At 33.3% G+C, this 23,836-nt stretch overlaps 1 protein-coding gene across 3 annotated transcripts; it reads left to right on the top strand.

Moving 5' to 3' along the window:
- Positions 1-4,521: 4,521 nt before the first annotated feature.
- LOC113060836 (protein-tyrosine kinase 2-beta-like) lies at positions 4,522-23,762 on the top strand. 3 transcript variants are annotated; one of them, XM_026230049.1, is made up of 32 exons: positions 4,522-4,673; positions 5,380-5,467; positions 6,262-6,487; positions 6,879-7,057; positions 7,782-7,869; positions 8,054-8,133; positions 8,763-8,825; positions 8,907-8,961; positions 9,133-9,273; positions 10,283-10,357; positions 10,786-10,887; positions 11,015-11,129; positions 11,349-11,388; positions 12,983-13,020; positions 13,125-13,169; positions 13,258-13,355; positions 13,493-13,574; positions 13,652-13,752; positions 14,082-14,197; positions 14,444-14,544; positions 14,659-14,748; positions 15,094-15,298; positions 16,155-16,251; positions 16,352-16,408; positions 16,906-16,995; positions 19,021-19,167; positions 19,529-19,564; positions 19,691-19,715; positions 20,264-20,313; positions 21,526-21,660; positions 21,749-21,829; positions 23,305-23,762. In XM_026230049.1, the coding sequence occupies exons 3-32, from the start codon at positions 6,290-6,292 to the stop codon at positions 23,518-23,520; spliced, it is 2,946 nt and encodes a 981-aa protein (XP_026085834.1). In that variant the 5' UTR covers positions 4,522-4,673; positions 5,380-5,467; positions 6,262-6,289; the 3' UTR covers positions 23,521-23,762. The 3 variants fall into 3 exon arrangements, with proteins under 3 accessions (XP_026085834.1, XP_026085835.1, XP_026085836.1); XM_026230050.1 differs by having other exon boundaries at positions 12,986-13,020; positions 23,305-23,520; XM_026230051.1 differs by lacking the exon at positions 16,906-16,995 and having other exon boundaries at positions 23,305-23,520.
- The last annotated feature ends 74 nt before the right edge of the window (positions 23,763-23,836 follow it).

Here is a 23,836-nt window from a genome sequence, read left to right as displayed (position 1 = left end):
CACCCATTCACTGCAGAGCATCCATTGATGAGACAGTGAAGGAGTGACACATTTCTCCAAATCTGATGAAGAAACAAACTCATCGTCTTGGATGGACTGAGGTAGAGTAGATTTTAATTTCATTCTTTTAATTTCTAAGAATTATGTGTGCTTTAAATGTGAATAAATCAATTTATGTATAACCGAATACCAATTTTCTTATGTTTATGATTATTTGTAGTCCGGCTGTTGTCCATAGAACAGAAGACTTGCAGTGCCATTTTACTAATCTCCATATCAAACTAGTAAATTAAAATTATACAATGCATTTAAAGTCTTTAGATAAATACCAGCCACATCCGTTTGTCACTGATCGTAAATATGATGTCAGGGGAATCTTGCATGCACAATCTTGGTTATATATAGGCGAGAGTCATTTTTGTTATACAGAAAAGTTGTTGCATTAATTAAACAGATACTGACTGCGTGCATGCATGCATGAGAATTTTCTAATATTAATCAGAATTAGGTCATATTATGGTTATGGTTGCAATCTGTAATAAAGTGCAAATGATGTGCATGCAAACATGGTCACTTTTTGATTCACAATTAGCTACAAGTGTCATTAGTTCTTAGCTATTTTCTGTCTTCTCGTGTTTTCTAATGTTTTTAATTATGTTTGAATTAAAAATCAATTTATTGTGCAGCACCAAACTTTTTACCTAAGATTCCAAAAGTAGGCCTCTTTTAATAATAATAATAATAATAATAAAAACTTTTCAAAGTGTTCAACTTAGAAATAATGAAACACTTTTTACTTGCAGTGGGGTTTTCATCATCAGCATTTTATCTGATCATAAAGTTGCACCTGTTAACCGAAAACTTGTGTTTCCATCTGCAGTTAAATGTACAAACTGATGCAGTTTAGTGCAAATTATGAGTTTAAATATAGGAAATAGTCAATCATAACTAATTATATATTAAATAAAAGGAAGACATTTTCAGAATTTCAGAATACTGAAAAGGTAAGAAGCAAAGTTTATAAAATTACATTTTTTATGAGCCTAAAGGGGATTTATTTCAAGATACTTGCATAATCTGCTTCCCTTTTTGTGCATCATTAAATTTAGCTTTGGAGGTTTACAAAAACTGCCGTAAAAATGAAAAGTACTTGCCTTTTTAGAAAGTGAAAGGAGACGTGATGAAGTTCTATATAAAGTTCATGCTTCATCTTTCAGCTGAATGATCCAGTGATCACATGACACACACACACACGCTGCCATCAGCTCTAAAAAGTTTTTTGTTTCTAAATAGCAGTTCAGTTTTCAAGAGCTGAAATCCATATGTAAAGCTTTAATTTGATGAAGAGATCAGTGAACATCAGCAGTGCCCTCTGCTGTAAAACACACTTCCGTATGATCAACATCCTCTAAACACAGTTTCAGTATGACACATTGACACTTTTTCTGTTTAAAACCACCAAACTTTAACATAAGAGTTTGTTTGTTTTTACTTAATACAAAATTAGTGTTATTATTGTTGTTATTATTGTTTTCCTTTTTTAAGGAAAATAATAATAATAATAATAATAATAATAATAATAATAATAATAATAATAATAATAGAAGAAATCTATATATTAACATTAATATATTCATTATATTAATTTCTTCAATTTACATTTCAAACAGTTCTCACATACAACACAAAATGTTGTATTATATTATATTATAATATATTACTGAATTTTAGGCAATCTATTATTTGTATTATTATTTTGTGTTTTGTGTTTAGAACTGTGCAAAATATGTAAATTTAGGAAATTAATATAAATAACATAATATTAATAATACAGTAGATATTTCTTTCTCACATGTAACTCAATTAAAAATCATTCATGAAAAGTTGCAAGATTTCAGTCAAAGAAACTTTTTCTTCTAAACAGAAGAGATGTTATACCAGGGTTAAGTGTAGATAAGAATTCATGTCTTGCCTGGCCACAATTATAATAAAAGATTGAAAACCAATTTTTAAGGACAATTATGAAGAAAAAATGCCCTGACAATTATAGTAAAATGTTGAAAGCCAACTTTTGAGGACATCCAGAAGAAAAAAAAAAATCATAAAAAAATTATAGTAAAATGTAAAAAAAAAAAAAAAAAAAAAAAAAAAAAAACAGCTTTTGAAGACATTAATCAGGAAAAAATATCACAAATATAGTAAAATGTTGAAAACCAACTTTTGAAGACATTCATAGGGAAATAGTCATCACAAATATATTAACCTGTTAATTGTCACCCCGTCCCGTATACGGGACGCCTACGTTGACTATACTCTATTACAATCAAATCTAATCTAATCTTGACAAAACTATATATCGTTGGAAAGGTCTAAGACTCCCAAATATATATTATACCAATATTTTTTGTTAAAAATTATGTAGGAAAAGTAATAGATTAATTTATGGCAAGAGTGCACCCTCAGAAATCTACATTACAAAAGGAGTTTTGACCTTTGTTTAAAAAAAATACTTCCTCGTTGCCTGTTTCTCTATCACATTTTAGAAAAATTTAGGTTTGTATCATGCACATTCAAGTCTATCTTCAAAAACGTGAGTGACAATTAACAGGTTAAAGTGTTGAAAGCCATATTTTGAAGACATTAATTGGGAAAGAATATCACAAATATAGTAAAACGTTGAAAATCATCTTTTGAAGACAATCATAAAGAAAAAAATATCCTCACAAATTATAGTAAATAACTAAAAACAGCTTTTGAGGACATTAATTGTGAAAAAATATCACAAATATAGTAAAATGTTGAAAACCAGCTTTTGAGGGCATTATAAAAAACATTCATTAAAAAAAACGGGAAGTTGTGGCCTAGTGGTTAGACCGTTTGACTCCTAACCCTAAGGTTGTGGATTTAGGTCTCGGGCCGGCAATACCAAGACTGAGGTGCTCTTGAGCAAGGCACTGATCCCCCAACTGCTCCCTGGGTGCCGCAACATAAACGGCTGCCCACTGCTCCAGGTGTGTGTTCACGGTGTGTGTGTGCATTTTGGATGGGTTAAATGCAGAGCATGAATTCTGAGTATGGGTCACCATACTTGGCTGTATGATACATCACTTTCACTTTAATTGGGGGAAAAATATCACAAATATAGTAAAATGTCGAAAACCAGCTCCTGAGGACATTATTTCTGAAAAAATATCACAAATATAGGTAAATGTTGAAAACCAGCTCCTGAGGAAATTAATTCGGAATTAATTATCACAAATTAAAATGTTGAAAAACCAGCTTCTGATGACATTAATTGGGAAAAAATATCACAAATATAGTAAAATTTTGAAAACCAACATCTGAGGACATTCATAGAGAAAGAAATATCACAAATATAGCAAAATGTTGAAAACCAGGTTTTGAGGACATTAATTAGAAAAAATATCACAAATTTATTAAATTGTTGAAAAACAACGTTTTAGGACATTCGTGGAGAAAAATATTCTTACAACTAAAGCTAAATGTTGAAAATCAAATCTTGAGGACATTCATAAGGAAAAAGTATCATCGCAAATATAGTAAAATGTTGAGAAATAACTTTTGAGGACATTAATTCAGAAAAAAAATCACAAATATAGTAAAATGTTGAAAAATAACTTTTGAGGACATTAATTCAGAAAAAAAATCACAAATATAGTAGAATGTTGAAAAATAACTTTTGAGGACATTAATTCAGAAAAAAAATCACAAATATAGTAAAATGTTGAAAAATAACTTTTGAGGACATTAATTCAGAAAAAAATCACAAATATAATAAAATGTTCAAAAATAACTTTTGAGGACATTAATTTAGAAAAAAAATCACAAATATAGTAAAATGTTGACAACCAGGTTTTGAGGACATTAATTGGGAAAAAATATCACAAATATAGTAAAATTTTGAAAAACAACATCTGAGGACATTCATAGAGAAAGAAATATCACAAATATAGTAAAATGTTGAACACCAACTTTTGAGGAAATTCATAGGGAAAAGTATCATCACAAATATGGTAAAATATTGAACAATAACTTTTGAGGACATTAATTCAGAAAACAAATCACAAATATAGTAAAATGTTGAAAAATAACTTTTGAGGAGATTAATTTAGAAAAAAAATCACAAATATAGTAAAATGTTGAAAAATAACTTTTGAGGACATTAATTCAGAAAAGAAATCAAAAATATAGTAAAATGTTGAAAAATAACTTTTGAGAAAATTAATTCAGAAAAAAATTACAAATATAGTAGAATGTTGAAAAATAACTTTTGAGGACATTAGTTCAGAAAATAAATCAAAAATATAGTAAAATGTTGAAAAATAACTTTTGAGAAAATTAATTCAGAAAATAAAATCACAAATATAGTAAAATGTTGAAAACCAACTCTTGACGACATTCATAAGGAAGGAGGACCTCACAAATAGAGCTTGTAGCGTAATTTCTGTGATGTGTGTGTGTGTGTGTGTGCAGCAGCAGCTGCTCTGATGAAGTTTGAGGAAGTCAGTGACACGCGTGGGGTGTGTCCAAAACACTCACGTCAGGTCTTCAGCTCTCTCTCTTTCAGTTTGGATTCGTTTGAATTAAACAATCACCGGACGAGAGACAGTGAGAGTGAGAGAAAGCTGCACTGAACATCAGCTCATGCTCAGGTCTGTGACACATTTACATTTTCTTATTTCAGAAAGAGATTCTGACCATTTCAAACCATGAAGACACAGTGTAACATTAAAAAGGAAGTTCAGTAGATGCTGATGTGTTGCAAATATCATTAGATGTTTCCATTTTTCAATTAACTTTATTTTATTTGTTGTGTGGGCAAAAAGAACAAAAATATGATGCATGTCTGAACAAGTGATGATCGTTTGTATGGATTTTGTGGGATGATCGTTGTTATCATGATTAATGAATATTCAGCTGATGCATTAAAAATATGGTAACAATATTTTGCCATTTGACTACCGTTTTAGTAGTTTAATAGTAAAGCAATGCTCAGGATTAAAACAGTGCATTTCATTTAAAAATAAACTTTCAGTAACACTTCTATTTGAGGCACTGTACACAACAGTTTATATCATGGCAAAGCTTAAATGTTTAACACCTTTGCAATTTCCAACACTTCAACATCTCTGAATCTGAAACCACATGACAGGAAGCCAAAGTTGTGGTAGAAGGTTTTGATGAGTTTAGGAGACTTAAAGTTAAGATAGTTGATAATGTAAAAATCAAACATTTTCTAGTAGAAGTCCCTCAGTGGAGCTTAACCAAGCAACATTTCACTTCCTATTTTCTTTGGTATAGTGAAAAAGCTATTGCTTGTGCTTGACAACACTTTTGTGAATTTCATCAATATTTTAGCCTGTCAGGTTGTCTGTCCTGTGACGCAGAGATCATATGGTAACGCAGGAATAAACTGGTTCACTCGTCAGAGATGGAGCAGGAACAGGTAGGATGTTGCATTAGTCTCTCGTGTTCTGACATGTTGAAATCTAATGTGTTTGGTCATGAACATCATGTACTTTTACTACTGCGCTTTGTAATAGCATTTAAATGTAAAAGAATGCTATTTTAGAATAAAACTAAATTTAAGCTGTTCTCAAAACAGTTATGCTCAAAATATAATTCTAATAATTTTGTAAAAATTATTAAATGTTTTAATGGTCATCAGGCTCTAATAATAATAATAATAATAAGTTGATGCAGATTGTTATTATTATTATTAATATTATGTATATAATATTATTAATGTTTTCGAAACAAACTTGCCGTCAGAGTAGTTCTAGGGTTTATACAGTTCTAATAATTATTAATTTAATATAATTATAATTTAATTAAAATTTAAAATGGTCATCACATAATAATAATAGTAGTAATAATATAAGTAATAATAGTCTTCAATAAAACTACATTTAAGCAGTTTTTAAGACAGTTAAGCTTAGTGTCAGATTTTTGGATTTATATAATTTTAATTATGATTAAATATTAATATTTTTATGTTATCTTCTGATGAGCATTAACAATTTTTTTTAGTTTTTAATCATAATTTTTTTTTATGTTCCCAGATCTGTTCTTTGACTGTGATTATCATATATCAGGACATGAAGCTTAGAATAAAAGGATTCATCTCTTAAAATCACAATTTGTCATATTCTCATAGTTAATGTATTGAGTCACTTGTTAATTTCCTTTGGCTCCTGCCTGGACTTGAATGGATTATTTCTCCTCCGTCTCATCACACAGCTGATAGTCAGTTGAGGAGATCCATCTCATGACAGCCTATGTAGAGATGTCGGGTGACACCAGTACATTGTCATGGAAACCGCCTCCCCCCGGTCCACCACAGGTGTCTGCCGAGAATCAATGCAGGGGGACGGTGAAAATCCTCAAAGTGTGCTTCATAAGCAACAGCGCCAACCTTGGCAAGAACTTTAAACTGGTCAAATGTGAAAGTTCCTGGAATATCAGGGTGAGAAGATTAACATCCTTTTTTACACTTCGATCATGAATGCAATATGACACTCATGTTATCATGCCCATCATAATAGCTTCCTGTTTTTATATGGATCATGTTGAGCATTGCAATTTTTTGCATGATTATTTTTCATTTACTTCCTGATGAATGTTAAATCTAAACATTCTAAATGTCTAAATGTCATAATGCAAAAAAAAAATAAAAAAAATCTTTCATTAGTATTAAATTCCGTTCATGACAATTATAAATAAAATGAAAATAATGCAAAAAAGATCCAAAAATATAGGCTTAAACATATATTTTCATCTTTCTTTCTTTTTGGTGGGTGAAATAAATCCACAAATGTTTAAATGTTTGATATCTGAATGATGTTTTGATTGTCCAGAGAATTACTCAGTCCATCCTGGACAGCGGGCGACTCGGTCCTAACATCAAGTTCTCAGAATGCTACGGTCTGCTGCTCAAACACCTCAAATCAGACGAGGTTCACTGGCTGCACCCCAACCTCACCGTAGCAGAGGTGGAGCAGAAATATGAACAGCAGCACGTCGAGGCGGAGTGGAGGTGCGTGTGTGTGTGTGTGTGTGTGTGTGTGTCATATGGCAAAAAAAAAACAGATTTATTTATCTTCAGCATCATTCCTCCAGTCTTCAGTGTCACATGATCCTCCAGAAATCACTCTAATTTTCTGATTTGCTGCTTAAGAAACATTTATTGTTGTGCTGCTTCATATAGTTAGAAACTGGATTCTAAGTTTAATAATACATTTTGCATTTACCCCAAATTTATTTTAACACTGGTAATGCATTTTCTTGCCACTTCAAGTACATTTTGTAATATATTTAGGCTTTAATAAAATATATTTAGGTATAAATTAAATAATTTACCAAAAATGAAAATTCTGTTATACATTTACTGTATGAATTTCTTTCTTTTTTTGAGCACGGAAGATGATATTAGCAAAACCCATATGACAAAATATATCTTCTAGGCAAACTATATCTCAGATTTTATATTTTCAAAATGAAAACGTTTGATAAATAAACAGTTGATGGTAGCCATTGACTTCCACAGTATGAAACCATCATTGGTTACCAAACAGTTTCATTTTGAAAACATCATATTTGAGATATAGTTTGCTTTGAATAAATATGAAATCATATATGATTGTGGGTTTTGCTAACCATAGTGAGGATGAGATTTCTCTAACCTCTCTTACACACATATATATGGAAGTCAGTTTTTGTATATGCTCCTAATCCTGTTTTTGTTCTGCCGTCATGATCAGATATGACTTGAGGATCCGTTACATTCCTCCTGATTTCTTGGAGAAGTTAAAGGATGACAAAACTACAATGCTCTACTTCTACCAGCAGGTCAGTACCTGTCACATGGGGAGTGTTTCTTCACGGTTACCGCTCCATATCCTGAGAAAGCACGCAGAATAGTGAAGGAAACATGAGTCACAGGACTTATGAGTGTTTGATGTAGCGCTGAAGTGGTGGTGGTTTGCACATCTAAAAAGGCTAATGAAGGTGTGTCATTGCTGCTGTTATGCAGGTTCGAAGTGACTACATGCAGCACAGCGCGAGGAGAGTTAGTGACGGGATGGCGCTGCAGCTGGGCTGTCTGGAGATCAGGTGTGTTTATACAGATGAAAATTCATAATAATGATAATAATAACATTTATTTACTGTAAATGTACTCCGTCTCAGGCCATACAGGATGTAGATGAGTTTGTTTATTCATCAGATTTGGAGAAATGTTGCATTATATGACTTGCTCACCAATGGGACCTGCAGTGAATGGGTGCCGTCAGAATGAGAGTCCAAACAGATGATAGAAACATCACAATAATCAACAATGAGTAGACTGGAGTGTTGTGGATTACTTGTGGATTATTGTGGTGTTTTTATCAGCTGTTTGGACTCTCATTCTGACGGCACCCATTCACTGCAGAGCATCCATTAGTGAGCAAGTCATATAATGTTACATTTCTCTAAATCTGATGAAGAAACAAACTCTACATCTTGGATGACATGAGGATGAGAACATGTTCAGCAAATATTTATTTTTGGGTGGACTGTTCCTTTAAAGGGGAAACCTAATTTATAATAACAATAAAAGATGATAAAATAGGTAGTACACATAAAATGCATAACAAAAGATGTCAATTTAAAACCAAGTTATCATAAAAGACAACATAACATGCATGTACATAATGCACAGAATGCTTCAAAAATTATTATTATTTTTTCTATTCTAACAGGAGGTTTTATAAAGACATGAATGCCAACGGCCTGGATAAAAAATCTAACTTTGAGCTGCTGGAGTAAGTAGTTTGTATTATGCTTTAGATAGTTTTACCCCAAGATTATGCACAACGCATTGATGGCATTTCTGCTCCTTTCAGGAAAGAAGTTGGTCTGGATTTGTTCTTTCCTCAAGAATTAATCGACAGTATGAAGGTGAAAATTTTTTCTTGGCTTCTATGAGAATAAGGCAGCAAATAGATAATAAAAGCATTTGTGATTTATGATTAATAATAGTGAAATCACAGGTGTAAAGAGTACCTAAAAACCATTATTTGATATAAAAGTACAGCCAAAAAGATACTAAAGTACAGTTACTAATTACAGCCGAAGCAGCTGAGGAAACTGATCCAGCAAACGTTCCTGCAGTTTGCGTTGCTGAAGGAGGACCAGTGCATCATCAAGTTCTTTGAGACATTATCTGTCTTTTCCAGTTTTGATGAAGAAGTTTTTCCGTGTGAGCTGGTGGTAAGTTTTTACATTTATTTTATGTTAAAGGAATAGTTCATCCAGAAATAAAAGTCAGCTGAAAATGTACTTAAACTCAGGTCATCTAAAATGTAGATGAGTTTGTTTCTTCACTTGCTTATCAGTGGATCCTCTGCAGTGAATGGGTGCCGTCAGAATGAGAGTCCAAACAGCTGATAAAAACAACACAATAATCCACACCACTCCAGTCCATCAGTTACTGTCTTGTGAAGCCAAATGCTGCGTGTTTGTAAAAAAAATAAATAAATAATTATAATACATAAAACTGCTTTCTCCAGTGAAGAAGTTGTCTCACCTGGATCTGGAGAGAAATATGCACATTTCAAGTACCATTTACTGTACAATTCAAAATGCCTTAATGATGGATTTGTTTCTTACAAACATGCAGCTTTTTGCTTTACAAGACATTAACTGGCAAACTGGAGCATGTGGACTGCTTGTGGATTATTGTGATGTTTTTATCAGCTGTTTGGACTCTCATTCTGACGGCACCCATGCATTTTCTATTATGAGTGAACTATTCCCTCTGAAGTGGTGTGAGAACTAGTTGTGAGTGCATGGTTAAATTCAGTGGCCCCAGAATGTCTTTGGACACTGTGGGCATGTATACAAATGTGTGAAAGTCATTGCAATAGATAACAGTTTTGAAACAAATCTCATTAGCAATTAAATCCTGCAAAAACTTCACTTTTGCAATGACTTTGAAGTCAGCTCAGTACTTTTCTTCTTCATTTTCAGTACTATGTCTGTTTATTTTCCATTATCTAAAACGTAATAAACGTCTTTTACAAAGTGTTTTGTATTTAATTTGTGCATGTATTATCTTTCTGCGGCATAGATAGTATGTTGCTTTGCTATTTTGTTATCTAGTGCAGGGCACTGATATGAATGTGGTTTAAGTGTATACTACAGATATTCACCAAGCAACAGATGTGTTTTAAAATCTGCAGTAGTTTCACAGTATAACTGAGTAACCGTTCTTCTGTAGCAAGGATGGAGTGTATCTGTTGATATGGTCATTGGGCCCAAAGGTATTCGACAACGTACCGACAAAAACTCTGTGGTAAGAAGAACATCCCCTCTCTCATGTTTCTCCCACCACTTGACCTGTTCACTGGAAACGCAGCACTCACATTAAAGTGACAATAACCACTTTTTTTTATCAGTTAACCACAATGGAAAATGTGTTTCATCTACCAACGTAGTCGTTGTTGCGAAATAGAGTGCTGCAAACACACATTTATCAGACGTTTTTGTATTAATATCTGTTTTTGATCATGCATCAGTTTTATTTAAGTGTCATTGAGATTGAATACTAATACTATTGAGATACATTGTTTTTTATTGATGTTTTAAATTAGCTTGTATTTTGATATCTTATATTTTAATTTTAATTAAAGTTTTAGTTTTTTGTTTTGTTTGTGTGTGGTTGTGCATTGTGCACGTTTTTTTAATACAAACGTGTATGTTTCTTTGATATGTCCTTATTAGCCGGTCTCTCTAGCCACATTTGCACAAATTCGAAGTATTAAATGCATGCCTCAGAATGACGGAAAGACGCTGCTACATATAGATATAGAAGGAGCTAAACAGGTAAATGCATCTACACGTATCTTCTTGAAATGAATGCTTGACTACTGTATAACAACAGTTTACCTTTTCTTTTGAAGAGTTTAATTATGCATATTAAAAGATCTGATCTCTCTCTTGTCATTTTCAGCCTTTGTCTATCAGCACAGCCTCTGTGGCCATCGCAGAGAACATGATGGATTTAATTGATGGCTACTATCGTTTGGAGCATGGAAATGAGGCAACTTTAATAGTACGGCCCAAAGGTTTGTGGGTTTCATTATTTTGCATTACCAGGTCATGAAACCAACATCATCATGCATCTAATTAGTATTCTCTAATAAAAACAATTCAAGCAGTCCGTCTGCTTAAACTATTTCTGACCTGCATAATAAGTGTGTGACCCTTAACAGTGTAGAAACACAAAACGTAGTGTGCACCGTGTTTTACACCTTATGAATAACACTACCAATTATGTTTACCAGACAGAGAAGCTAGAAACTCTCTACCTCCTTTACCTAACAGGTGAGCAGGTTTTTTGCTTTTTCTGTACTTTGTTCTTTTATACACTGTATGTACTTGTGAATATATACACACAGTTTTATATATTAAAACTCATACACTGCCATCAGAAGTTTTGTAATGATTCAAAAATGTTTTTTTGTTTTAAAGAACCTCAACAAATTAGCATTTATTTGATTATTTTTTTTAGTATTGTTAAATGTTATTTAGTGTAAGATAATTGTTTTCTGTTTTTTAACATATATTCAAATGTCATTTATTCATGTGATGCAACACTGAATTTAATGTATAGAATTAATACATTTTAGTGCTGTCAAATGATTAATCGCGATTAATCGCATCCAAAATAGATGTTTTTGTTTACATAATGTATGTATGTGTACGGTTTATATTTTGTAATGGTGCTGACGAGTCGTGCTGATCCATGTGTGAGCTCTTATTAAACAGAGACGTGGTCATAACAGGCATGGGTCAAACACTGGCAAACAGGTATATAGAGGGCAAGACACAAGAATAATCCTAGGGCAAGTGTGGGTCTTTGATGAGCTAACAATATCCAGAGGGTTAGACAAGAGGGGTAATCCAGTAGCCAGAGCAAACAGGTCAAAACACAAGAAAGACGGCAGGGCCAGGAAAAGACTATACTATGATAACTATAAACTGAAACAAGACTATGAAAAACTATAAACTGAAACAAGACTATGAAAGCTATAAACTGAAAAAAGACTATGAAAAAATATAAACTGAAACGAAACAGATCTGTGAAAACAAACATGGAATGGCTTGATATTGCAGCAATCCCTAGGAGAGGGATATATGCAGAACAATACTCGGCAGTGTGTGAAATAAAGTCCAAAGCTTATAAAGTGTGTATGATGATTGTTCTGTGTGTGTGTGTGATTGGTGGCAGCTGTGTTTGATCGTTATCAGGTGAATGTGATTGGTGCAATAGAGCATGGGAAATGTAGTCCAACGTCTTCTGTGTTATGTGAGAGTCTGTGTTGTGGATGATGACCTCTGGTGGTGAATAAACGGAAGTTCAGTGACCGGATCATGACATATTTATTATGTATTTATAAATACACACACATACAATATATTTTGAAAATATTTATATGTATATACTAGAGGTGGCATGGTTCACTGAAAAAAACCCTGAAACATTCAGTTCTCCACACATGTTTTTTTTATTTATTAAAAAGTATAGTTTTTCTATAAAAATAGCACATACCGAACTGTACAAAATCCGTGACTCTAAAACCGTGAAACAAACCAAACCATGAAAAAGTTGAAGTGTAGTATATACATTTATATATTTATATTTTGTATTACATAAAAATATATTTAATATATACAACATAATTTTCTTAAATATATGTTTGTATTTATATATACATAATAATTATATGCACAGTATACACACATATATTGTGTAAATGAAAACTTTAATTTTGGATGCGATTAACTGCAAATCGTTTGACAGCTTTGATAAATATATTATATGAGTATAACTTACTAAATGTATAATTATTTGATTTATATTTGATTATTGAAATGGTTCTGTCTTACTGACCTTTTCTAATCTTATATTGCAAAGCAATATGCAACACACCAGATCTGAAAGGGGAAGCAAAAGTACGTAAAGCAAAATATATAGTATATATAATATACACAATTTAATAAAAGATAGATTATTTGATATATAATTTGTATCTTTTCATTATATTAATTGTTCACAGGTTCAGATATTTATGCAGAGATACCAGAGGAAGCACCAGTTCCAAGTAAGAACCAAATAATATTTAAAAGGGATAGATTAATTGTAATTTCTTTATCTATTAGACATTTTGACCTCAATCCCTTGTTTTCCAGCATGTAAATTCAGCATCTCACGAAACGACATTGTCCTCGGCCGGATTCTGGGTGAAGGTTTCTTTGGTGAGGTGCATGATGGGATATATAAAAGCAAGGTTAGTGCATATGTAACACACCTACAGTTCCAAATATTCAGCGAAACGGATCACAAGGATTTAGAAGAAATCACTGGAAACATATTCAAGTTCAGCTTTAAGGACAGAAAGCTCATGAATCTCGTGTCTTTATCCAGAAGGGCGAGCGAGTGAATGTGGCTGTAAAGACATGCAAGGACTGCTCAGCTGATGTGAAGGAGAAGTTCATGAGTGAAGCTAGTAAGATGATTCATCTTCCCTCTGTAGATTCAGATAAATGCCTGAATAGACTGATAAAAGTCATTGTTTTCATGCAGTGATCATGAAGAATCTGGACCATCCGCACATCGTGAGGCTCATTGGAATTATTGAAGAGGATCCCGTGTGGATTGTCATGGAGCTTTACCAGCATGGAGAGGTGCGATTTATTGTTATTATTTTTTAAGATGTAGATGAATTTGATTTCTTCATGGGAACAGATATCAGCTGTTTGGACTCTCATTCTGACGGCACCCATGCACTGCAAAGGATTGATTGGTCAGCAAGTGATGGAATGCTACATTTCTCCAAATCTGTTCCAATGAGGAAACAAACTCATCTACATCTTAATTTTTTGGTTGAACTATTCCTTTTAACAATCACGTTTGCCTATGTCACAACAAGGATTTAATCTGACTCATATTAGTACATTATGCAATATTGTTAATCAGACTTTATTATCATCCTGGTTTCTCTGTGTTTCTTCAGCTAGGAATTTACCTGACGGAGAACAAGCACAAATTAAGCACTCTCATGAAGATCCTGTACTGTCTTCAGATCAGTAAAGCTCTTGCTTACCTAGAGGGTGTTAACATGGTGCACAGGTACATCTTCTGAGCAGATTCAGGGTGTCTTTGTTTAAATAGTTCATGTAGTTATTGTGAATAATCATTACCTATATGGTTTAAAATTTTGGGCATTGGGTCTTGCTTGTTTAAGGCTTTAAAGTGTGAAGAAACTTTAAGGCTGCTTATAAACATCTCTTCCTCTTGATTTTTCACTTTACTAACTTTGTTAGCTAGAATGCACTGTTTACTGCTCACTTTGCTTGTTACGTGTTTTTCCATCAGGGACATCGCTGTGAGAAACGTGCTGGTTGCCAAACCAGACTGTGTGAAGCTGGGAGATTTCGGCTTGTCCCGATACATAGAAGAGGAGGAGTATTACAAAGGCAAGACTAAAGCTGACTAGTCTGTTTAAACTTATCATACAGTTTGAGTCTAATATTTCCCTCGTTTCTCATGCCTAATGCTGTCACATGACACTGTTTGTTTTCTCTCTGAAGCCTCTGTGAGTCGATTACCTATCAAATGGATGGCGCCGGAGTCCATCAACTTCAGACGCTTTACCTCGGCGAGTGATGTCTGGATGTTCGGTTAGTGACTTTGAAGCGTGACGTGGTGAGATTAATGCGTTTAAACATGCATGATGTGTTATGTCACTTCTGCCAAGCGCAATGCTGTCTTTTCAAAGCTGAATCACTGTTTTGACCACATTAGGCAAAAGATCAGTTCAATCGTGAGGATTTTTCAAGCTGTCATCATAGTGTGAATTCCTATCTCCTGTTGTCAGTCTAGTTGATTCAGTGCCGATTCCTGTGAAGAACCATATCTTTCACAATGCCTTGCATCTTGAAGTTTTGCAATGAACGTCCAAAGCAGTTCAGAAGAGTCATTTCTGGTTCCTGATTGTTGGTGGTTTCCTGTGCTTCTGTTTTCAGCTGTGTGCATGTGGGAGATCATGAGTGGAGGTCAGCAGCCGTTCTTCTGGCTGGAGAACAAGGATGTGATAAACCAGCTGGAGCAGGGCGTCCGTCTGCCCAAACCTGAGCAGTGCCCGCCGACCCTCTACTCCCTCATGACCCGGTGCTGGGCCTACAGCCCCCGCGAGAGACCCAGCTTCGCAGAGCTTGTGTGCAAGCTGAAGTACGTTACCTGAAGTATCAGTTTGAACACTTAAAGCAGTCATATGAATGCATTTCAGAGCTAAAAAACAGAGTGCTAAACCCAAACCAAAATAGAGAATTTATTAAAGCTTCTTCTGTATTTACACAAATTACCCACATGTACACATCAGCGGTGCCTATTGGCTCATCAGGAACTCATCATTAAAAAACAAATTATGATACTGTAAGTAGGGGAAAAAAATTATTATTAAGAAATGCTAAATTTAAAATAAACATTAAAATATATATATAAAAGCAATACAAATGTAAATTCTACTAAAAAAAATAAAATAAAAAATTATATATATATATATATATATATATATATATATATATATATATATATATATATATATATATATATATATATATATATATTCAAATGAAATGAAATGAAATATAAATAATAAAAATTCTAAAGAATATAAACATGGAAATAATAATAATACAAACTGACTGCCTGACAAAAAAAATCTAAATGTAAAATTAATATAAATAAATATAAAAAATTTAAAAAAGTTTAAACAAATTAAGAAAATTAAAATAAAATAATTATTAAAATAATAAAAATGTAAATGATTAAAAAAAAGTAAATAAACATGCATAATAATAATAATAATAAACAGACTAACACTGTTAGTGGACATTGTCGGAAAAATTTATATTTAAAATAAATGAAAATATACATAATAAAAATAAAAAAATTCAATAATAATCAAAAATACTAAACTTCTGTATAAAAAATTCGAATAAATATAAAAATAAAAAGGTAGATGATAATAAACATTAATCAAATAATAAAAACAACAAAATCTGTTTCTGTTTGCTCCCCACAGTGATGTTCATAATATGGAGAAGGAAGTGGAGTCGGAGGAGCAAAGAGGCAGATCTCGCTCCAGAAGTATAACCCCGTTTACTGATGCTCCACCGAAGGTGTCTGTCTTTTCTCTCTCTTTTTCTTGTACTGCTATTCTCGTACTATTTATCATTCTTGCTATTTTTCTGTTTATCTTTATTCTTCTTTTGTAAAAAGCCGTCAAGAACGATGCAATCAGGTTTCAGCACTCTGAATCCACGTCTACATATCCAGGTAATTTTCCTCCTATTAAGTCTGTAATTGCTTTAATTGCATAAAATGCAGCCTGATAATATGATCTCAAACCTTTCTCATCAAATTCTCCCAAGAATATACAATCTGAGCTGCTGTCCACTTTCATCTCATAGCCTTATTTATGTCTATTTCTGATTCACCAAAGAATACTAAGAGAAACTTGATGACAAAGTTGATGGTGAAATGAAACTTCAGTTATGTCTCCTGTGCAATGAAAGAAAAGCTATATATTTTACTCAGTTGGTGATGCATTAAAAATTGGTAGACCATCACTATACACTATGATGCAGGTTTATGTTGGTCAGGTCTATCTAGGTCAAGTCACACCATTTCCAACAGCTGTGGTTTCGGCCTGCTTTTCTGCATTTGTGCTCAGAACCGCCATGTTGTGCATAATTATTGTGTGAATGTGTGTTAGCATGTGGTTTAGTTGTGCTTCTCTGTTCGTGTTCTTGCTTGTACACTCAACTTTCCAGCTTCCTGAGTCTCTTCGCTTTAGTTCGTCAGTCCTTGTGTCCGGCTGCACGCTGACCCTGCCACCGTCCCCTCGCCGTGGCAGTATGGGGGTAAGAGCGCCACCTGCCTGCAGTACTGCGAACAAACATGCCCCTGTGTGTTTAAAGGAGTAGTTCACCAAAACATTTCAATTTGCTCACAGTTGACTCACCCCCATTTACATTTTGGATGCTTTGACGGTGTTTCTTCATCAAATTTGAAGAAATGTAGCATTGCATCACTTGCTCACCAGTGGATCCTCTGCAGTGAATGGGTGCCGTCAGAATGAGAGCTGATAAAACATCACAATAATCCACAAGTAATCCACACCACTCCAGTCCGACACTTAACAAGGCGTTTATCCTTAAACCATCACTTTTGGTCAAAATTTTAGTGCATACTCTATAATAACTCTTCCTCCAGTAAAAAAAAAGTCCATCTCCTGTTGTCTCTCACATCCAAATCCACTCACATATTTTTTTTAGAGCTGTTTTGGCTTGTAAACGGTGCTTGATCTGTGCAGATTTCTCTCCTGATTCAGACCAGATTACTTTTTCACTGGAGGAAGCAATATTATGGACTCATAGTTTAGCCAGAAATAGTGGTTTGAAGTTAGAAATATCGTAATGATGGATGATTACAAACAGTTTTTTACTTCACAAGACATTAACTGATGGACTGGAGTGCTGTGGATTATTGTGATGTCTTTATCAGCTGTTTGGCCTCTCATTCTGACGGCACCCATTCACTGCAGAGCATCCACCACTGAGCAAGTGATGCAATCTCCAAATCTGTTATGATGAGCGGAAAAAATCACCTATATCTTGGATGGGTGAGGGTGAGTAAATTTTCAGCAAATGTTCATTTTTTGGTGAACTATTGCTTGAACTAATTCTTTAGTATAACAATGAAGCATGCATTGAAAGCACAGACAATACAATGTCAGAAACTACCCAATGAGTAATGGTATAAAAGTGTATCAAAGTGCCATTTGTTAACATCACAGCAGCCTGACAAAACAGCTCTCGACAGCTTGTGCCATAGACCTAAAAAAAAAAAAAACCTTTTCGCAATGAATGCATGTCAGCCACTTACTTTGCAACCTTTTTATGGCTGAGAAAGAAAATTATTAATATACATGAAGCATGATTTGATTCCTGCTATAATTAAGGATATTCTAATTCACTACATATGCATTTCTTTTTATGCATTCCAAGGTATATCAGTTACTGTACATTCCCTGGGAATCGAACCTTGACGCTGCTGGTGCTTTGAGATACAGGTTGTTGACAAAATTTGGTGTAGTGCAAAACAGTGGCATTTTAGTATTATGGGTGGGTTAATGTAATGTGGGATGCCAACGCTTCAGTGCATTTATCTCTTCTTTTACAACATTAAAGTGAACACCGGTGGTGTTGAATTTAAGCAGAGGTGTCAAGTTATTGAACTAATTTGACTTTCTGGAAATGATGTCATAAATTTGTCTATATTAAAATCATCAACAGGGAAGTTCCTCTTGTGACGTTCACTCAAAGATCAGTCACAGGATTTAGACAAAAGCAATGTAAAGGACATTGTTCTAAATGTTTTAAATTGTTATCAAATTATATTTGTGGTGTATTTGTGCATCAAATGTTGTAATCATATTCATAAAGTGCTATTTTGATCCAATCTTTGTCATCCCTCTTTAGAAAAGGAGGTTTCAAAAGTGGGACAGCATGCTTTGACTAATATGGGACAGTCAATAGACTGCTATTCAACTGATAAAATGTGCATTAAATGCCATGCATGAAATTTTAATGCAGGATTTTTTGTTTTAGTAATTTTGTTATTCGTATTAAATATTTCCATTAAGCTGTAATTTATATTAATCTTAGTCATTTTACTACTTAGTGCATTGATAACAATACAAGCTTTTGGCCCGGTTTATTTTTTAAAGACTGTCAGGTGTAAATGCATTTATTTTGAGAGTACTACCAGCATATTTATGGTCGTAATGATGACAAACATGAAATAAAAAACTTGCACAACTCCTGTTTAATTCATGAGGTAATATTATTTTCTGGCATGAAATATTCTTGTGTGTGTTTGTGAAGGACCGAGGTTTCCCGGAGCCCAACAGTAAGGAGGACGCTCAGCGGCTGTGGGAAATGGAGAGGCAGTGTGTGCAGGACACTTTAAGGAGACAGAAACAGGAAATGCTGGAGGACAACAAGTGGCTGGAGAAAGAAGAGAAGCTTCTGGTTAGTCATCAGCAGCGTTCGTCTCTCGTCAGAGCTGTTTAGGAGCATGTAATCATCTCCAGGAACATTACTATGAGTTCAGAGAAACTATTCAAATGTGTTTGCTCAGCAGAGTGGAGCTTAAAAAGACTAAGATTAAAGTTATTATCAAGTGCAAGTTTATCTTATTTACAGTACAGGCTTCTGTTATTCAGAAGAAGACAATATTAGCCTTTCTAATCTTTCATCTAAAAGTAAAGACTTGCTCCTTCCTCTCTGTTTTAAATGATCTTGTTTCTTTTTACATTATGAAACTAAACTGGGTTTCATCTTTCCATGTTGACTTCATACTCACCTTCATGTTGCTCTGTTTCTCTTTCAGGATCCATTTGCCAATGACGACACCAAGGCTAAAGTGGTAAAATACTCCTATATATGAAATAATAAATAATCTAATTTTAATTTGTTCGTCCCATCGTGACTTTCATCTTCCATTGTTATGCACTATTATTAAACAACATTAACATCCTTTTCTTTATTTTAGATGTCAAAAAATGAGACAAGCCAAGGTCAGTTCATTTTAAAACACACAATAAAAAGGAATATTTCACCCAAAAGCATTACATCATTAAAACCTGTATACGGTTATTTGTAGCTTTTCTGAAGTAATAAAAAAATTATAATAATTTGTTATATACTGAAAAACTTTTTAAAATGATAATTTAATGTGCTTTTGCCTTTTTATATATATATTTCTAGTTTTATTTTCTCTTTGATTCATATTATACATTTTTATTAATATATATATTTTTTATAACAATGATTTTATACAATATTATGTTTTTATTTTTATTAGTTCATTTGTAGTATTTCACATTAAACTTAATTTATTCAGTTAATTCCCAAGACAAGATTTTCATCTTATATTGACATTTTATTTTATTTCAGTTATGAAGTTATTTCAGTTATTTGTAGTTAATAACAACAGCACTGGCGCTGATGCACCATACTATTCCTTTCCTCTTTCTTATTTCAGTCAGTGATTGCTATCTTGATGATCGCATCCATATTCCATCCTCTGCTGTGTTTTGACTGTGTTTTGCTGTGTTTCTCTCAGCTCCTTCCCATCCTGCTCCTCCTGAGAAGCCCCCGCGGCTGTCTGCTCAGGTAATTGCAGTTTTAATGTGGTTAGGAACGGGCTGAATGCCAGCAGACTTCTGATCTCTTTTTGAAGCCGCTCAGTAAAGGTGTCTGCCGTTCTTTGGATGTTTCCAGACGAGCAGATGGAGGTTTTACAGGGAGCTCTGTGACTAAAACCTGATGAGCTTTGAGTCTTGTGAGCTCACCTTGATAATGGCTCAGTAGAAGGAGGATGAGCAAGGGTTTTTTCTGAGATTCCCTCATCACCGATCTTCAGTCTCTGTGAAGCTGAAATGAAACAGTCTCCCGTCTCCGAGCTGCTGCATGCAGTGGCACCAAATGAGAGGAAAAATGGCTTAAATAAAATAGAGAAACTGCTTTTTGACTGACTTTTTTAACATACATAGTTCAGAGTTATTACAATAAAAAAAGTTTTACTTATAATTTCCTTATGAATATAAACATTAACTGAAATAAAGTAAAATACTGAAACTTATTTTATTTCAGCCAGTTGCCAAGGCAAAAGTTCTATAAAATATAAAATATTTTTTATTAATTAAATAAGATGCCACAAGATTAAATAATAATACAAAATAACCTATAAAGAATATTTTATTTCATGTCTGTTATCATTAAGGCTATTAAAATGCTAATAATACTCCTAAAAGTTGAAATTGTCTTCAAATAATTGGAATTATTTCTACATTTACAGCTTATGAAAGGGAGAAATTTAAAAAAAAAATTGAAATGGCTCAAATAAAATAAAATGTCAATATTAGATGAGAAACTTAAAAAAGAAAAAGAAAATGAGAAATGTTCTCTTGGCAACTAACTGAAATAACTTGAAACTAAAATGCTACAATTACTAAAACAAATACAATTTTAAGCTTAATAGAAATATTTTATAACAATAACACACAAAATAACTAAAACTTTAACTAAATTTAACATGAAAATATTCAAGTAAAATGCTTAAGCTATGAAATCTGATGATTTCAGACCACGTTCAGTTTCTGAAAATATATTGCTCGATGTTAGTATTTTATTCCTATTTATGTGCTATTGTAGCTTTGAATTATAGATTTTGATTTAATTTGAAAAAATAAAATAAACTCCACAAAATTACTTTTTTACATAATGCAAGAAAGATTATTATTTCATTTGATCAAATCCATGCATGAACATGAATTGCAATGGTTTACTGCATGCATTAACTCAGACTTGTTCTGGCCATCGTAGCCGGCGCCCACAGCAGAACTGGACCGAACAGATGACATGGTTTATCATAACGTGATGGAGATGGTGAAGGTCGTGGTGCAGCTGAAGAACGACGTCAACACGTTACCAGCCTCAGAGTACGTCAATGTGGTGAAGGTAGGGAGACTTTGAAGCAGTTCGTAATGCTTAATGTTTGGAGGGGTGTTTCTGTGTTCGATGAGGTCATTATTGTCTCATCTGGCAGTCGGTGGGACTGACGTTGCGCAGTCTGATCCACAGTGTGGATGACATCCTCCCGACTCTACACGAGTCCATCAGAACCGAGGTAAAGCATTTCAAAAACACTGGTTTGAGCTAGAAATTATCAAATCACCATAAAAAGGTCATTTCAACTTTTTGTCTCACAATTCTGTTATAAACTATAATACAGAACTAACTAGTCAGAATTGTTAGATACTCACAAGCTGTGAGATGTTAATGAAACAATGCATGATACATTTTATGAGATTTGAATATGCTTTCGCAAAAACAAAAAAAAAAACTTAAGTTTGTTTCTAAAAATAGAAAAGGGTGAATTGTGAGTTTTTATCTAACAATTCTGCCTATTTCATCTATTCCCTGGCAGAAACAGGCTTGACTTTTTTTCTCACAGTTGTGAGTTGACATCTCGTAATTCAGACATCTTTCTCAGAATTTAAAAAAAAAAAAAAATCTAATTATAAACATGATATAAACGTGTAGTTTTAAGAAATGCAATCCAAATTTCTTACGTATTTTAAACTATATATTATGGAAGCTTATTTCCAAAATTGTTTTAAAGGTAATTGCAACTTTTTATCGCACAATTCTGACTTATTTCCCCATGATTCTGATAATTTCTATAAACTCAGAATTAAAAGATATAAAATCTGAATTTGGAGAAAAATAGAAATGTTAGATAAAAAGTCTTACTTTACCTTTTCTATTCTCGCAAGTATGATAGTATGAGGTAAAGGATAAATGTTAATTGGAAAATTATTATTTTAAGCTGCAGTTGTAAGAAAACAGTTCTATTTTTCTTGCAGTTTACCTTTTTTTATTGTGTGGCAGAATCAGGCTTGACTTTTTAACATGCTATAACTCTGACAACTGTGAGATAACAAAATTATGAATTGTGAGATCTAAATTTGCAGTTCTGAGAAAAAAAAAAGATAAAATTGTGAAATACAAAATCATATTAAATCATAACTGCCCGTAAAAGTACAAATTTTTAGATAAAAAGTCACAATTACCTTTTCTAAATTTTATTCCTTGGTAAAAACAAGCTTTACTTTTTTTTCTCACAATTGTAATCTCATAATTCTGCTATTTCTTTTGGTCTGAATTGCGAAAAGAATCTAAAATTGTGAGATTTAAATTCACAATCCTGAGAAAAAATATGTCAAAATTGTGAGATATTAATCCAGAATTGTGAAATATTACCTCACAACAATCTTCTATTATTTAGTTATATTATCGAGTTAACAACTCAACTTTTTTTCTGAGAATTTAATATCTTGTCGTTCTGAGGTTATATCATACAAATTAAACTCGTAATTACAAGACAAACTCAGAATTGCAAGAAAAAAAAAGTCTGAATTGTTAGATCATTAGTTAACATTTCATAATTCTCAGACAAAATGTCAGAATTGCGAGATAAAAAGTTCCAATTACTTATTTATCTATTTATTTATTTATATCCCATGGCAGAAACGAGCTTTAATGACATTTCTGTACATTAGAAAGAATAAAGTGTTGTTCTGGCTGCTCTCTGGTCTTCAGATTGAAGGAACTCAGAAGTTGCTGAACAAGGATCTGGCCGAGCTGATCAGTAAGATGCGTCTGGCTCAGCAGAACGCTGTCACGTCTCTGAAGGACGAGTGTAAGAAACAGATGCTGGCGGCCGCTCACACACTGGCCATGGACTCCAAGAACCTGCTGGACGCTGTGGACCAGGCCCGAGTGCGAGCTAACGTGGCCAAACCCAGCACACCCTAGATCTGATCCCTGATTGGACGTCAGACAGGCGGTTTCATCCAATGAGAAGGCTGGGGGATGAAATCAGTTGTAAATGACCTTCCTTTATTTATGCTTCCGAAAGGTAATGAAAGCAGTGCTTTCGATGGTGAATGTTGTCAGGTGGATTTTCACAAATGTCTGCTTGTAATTGTTTTCAAAAAGTTAAAGATGTCTGATCTCAGGAAAGTTTGCGGGAGGAAATAAATACAGACTTCTGAAGTTTTATCATGTCAGAGCATTATTATTTAATTCTTTAAACGTTACAAGAATGTTGTATAGAAAATAAATGCGACGT

Source organism: Carassius auratus, chromosome 42, assembly GCF_003368295.1.
Source record: "Carassius auratus strain Wakin chromosome 42, ASM336829v1, whole genome shotgun sequence".
NCBI classification, from domain to species: Eukaryota; Metazoa; Chordata; class Actinopteri; order Cypriniformes; family Cyprinidae; genus Carassius; species Carassius auratus.
Note: the sequence above shows the minus strand (reverse complement) of the source record. Positions and strands in the feature narration are given on the sequence as shown.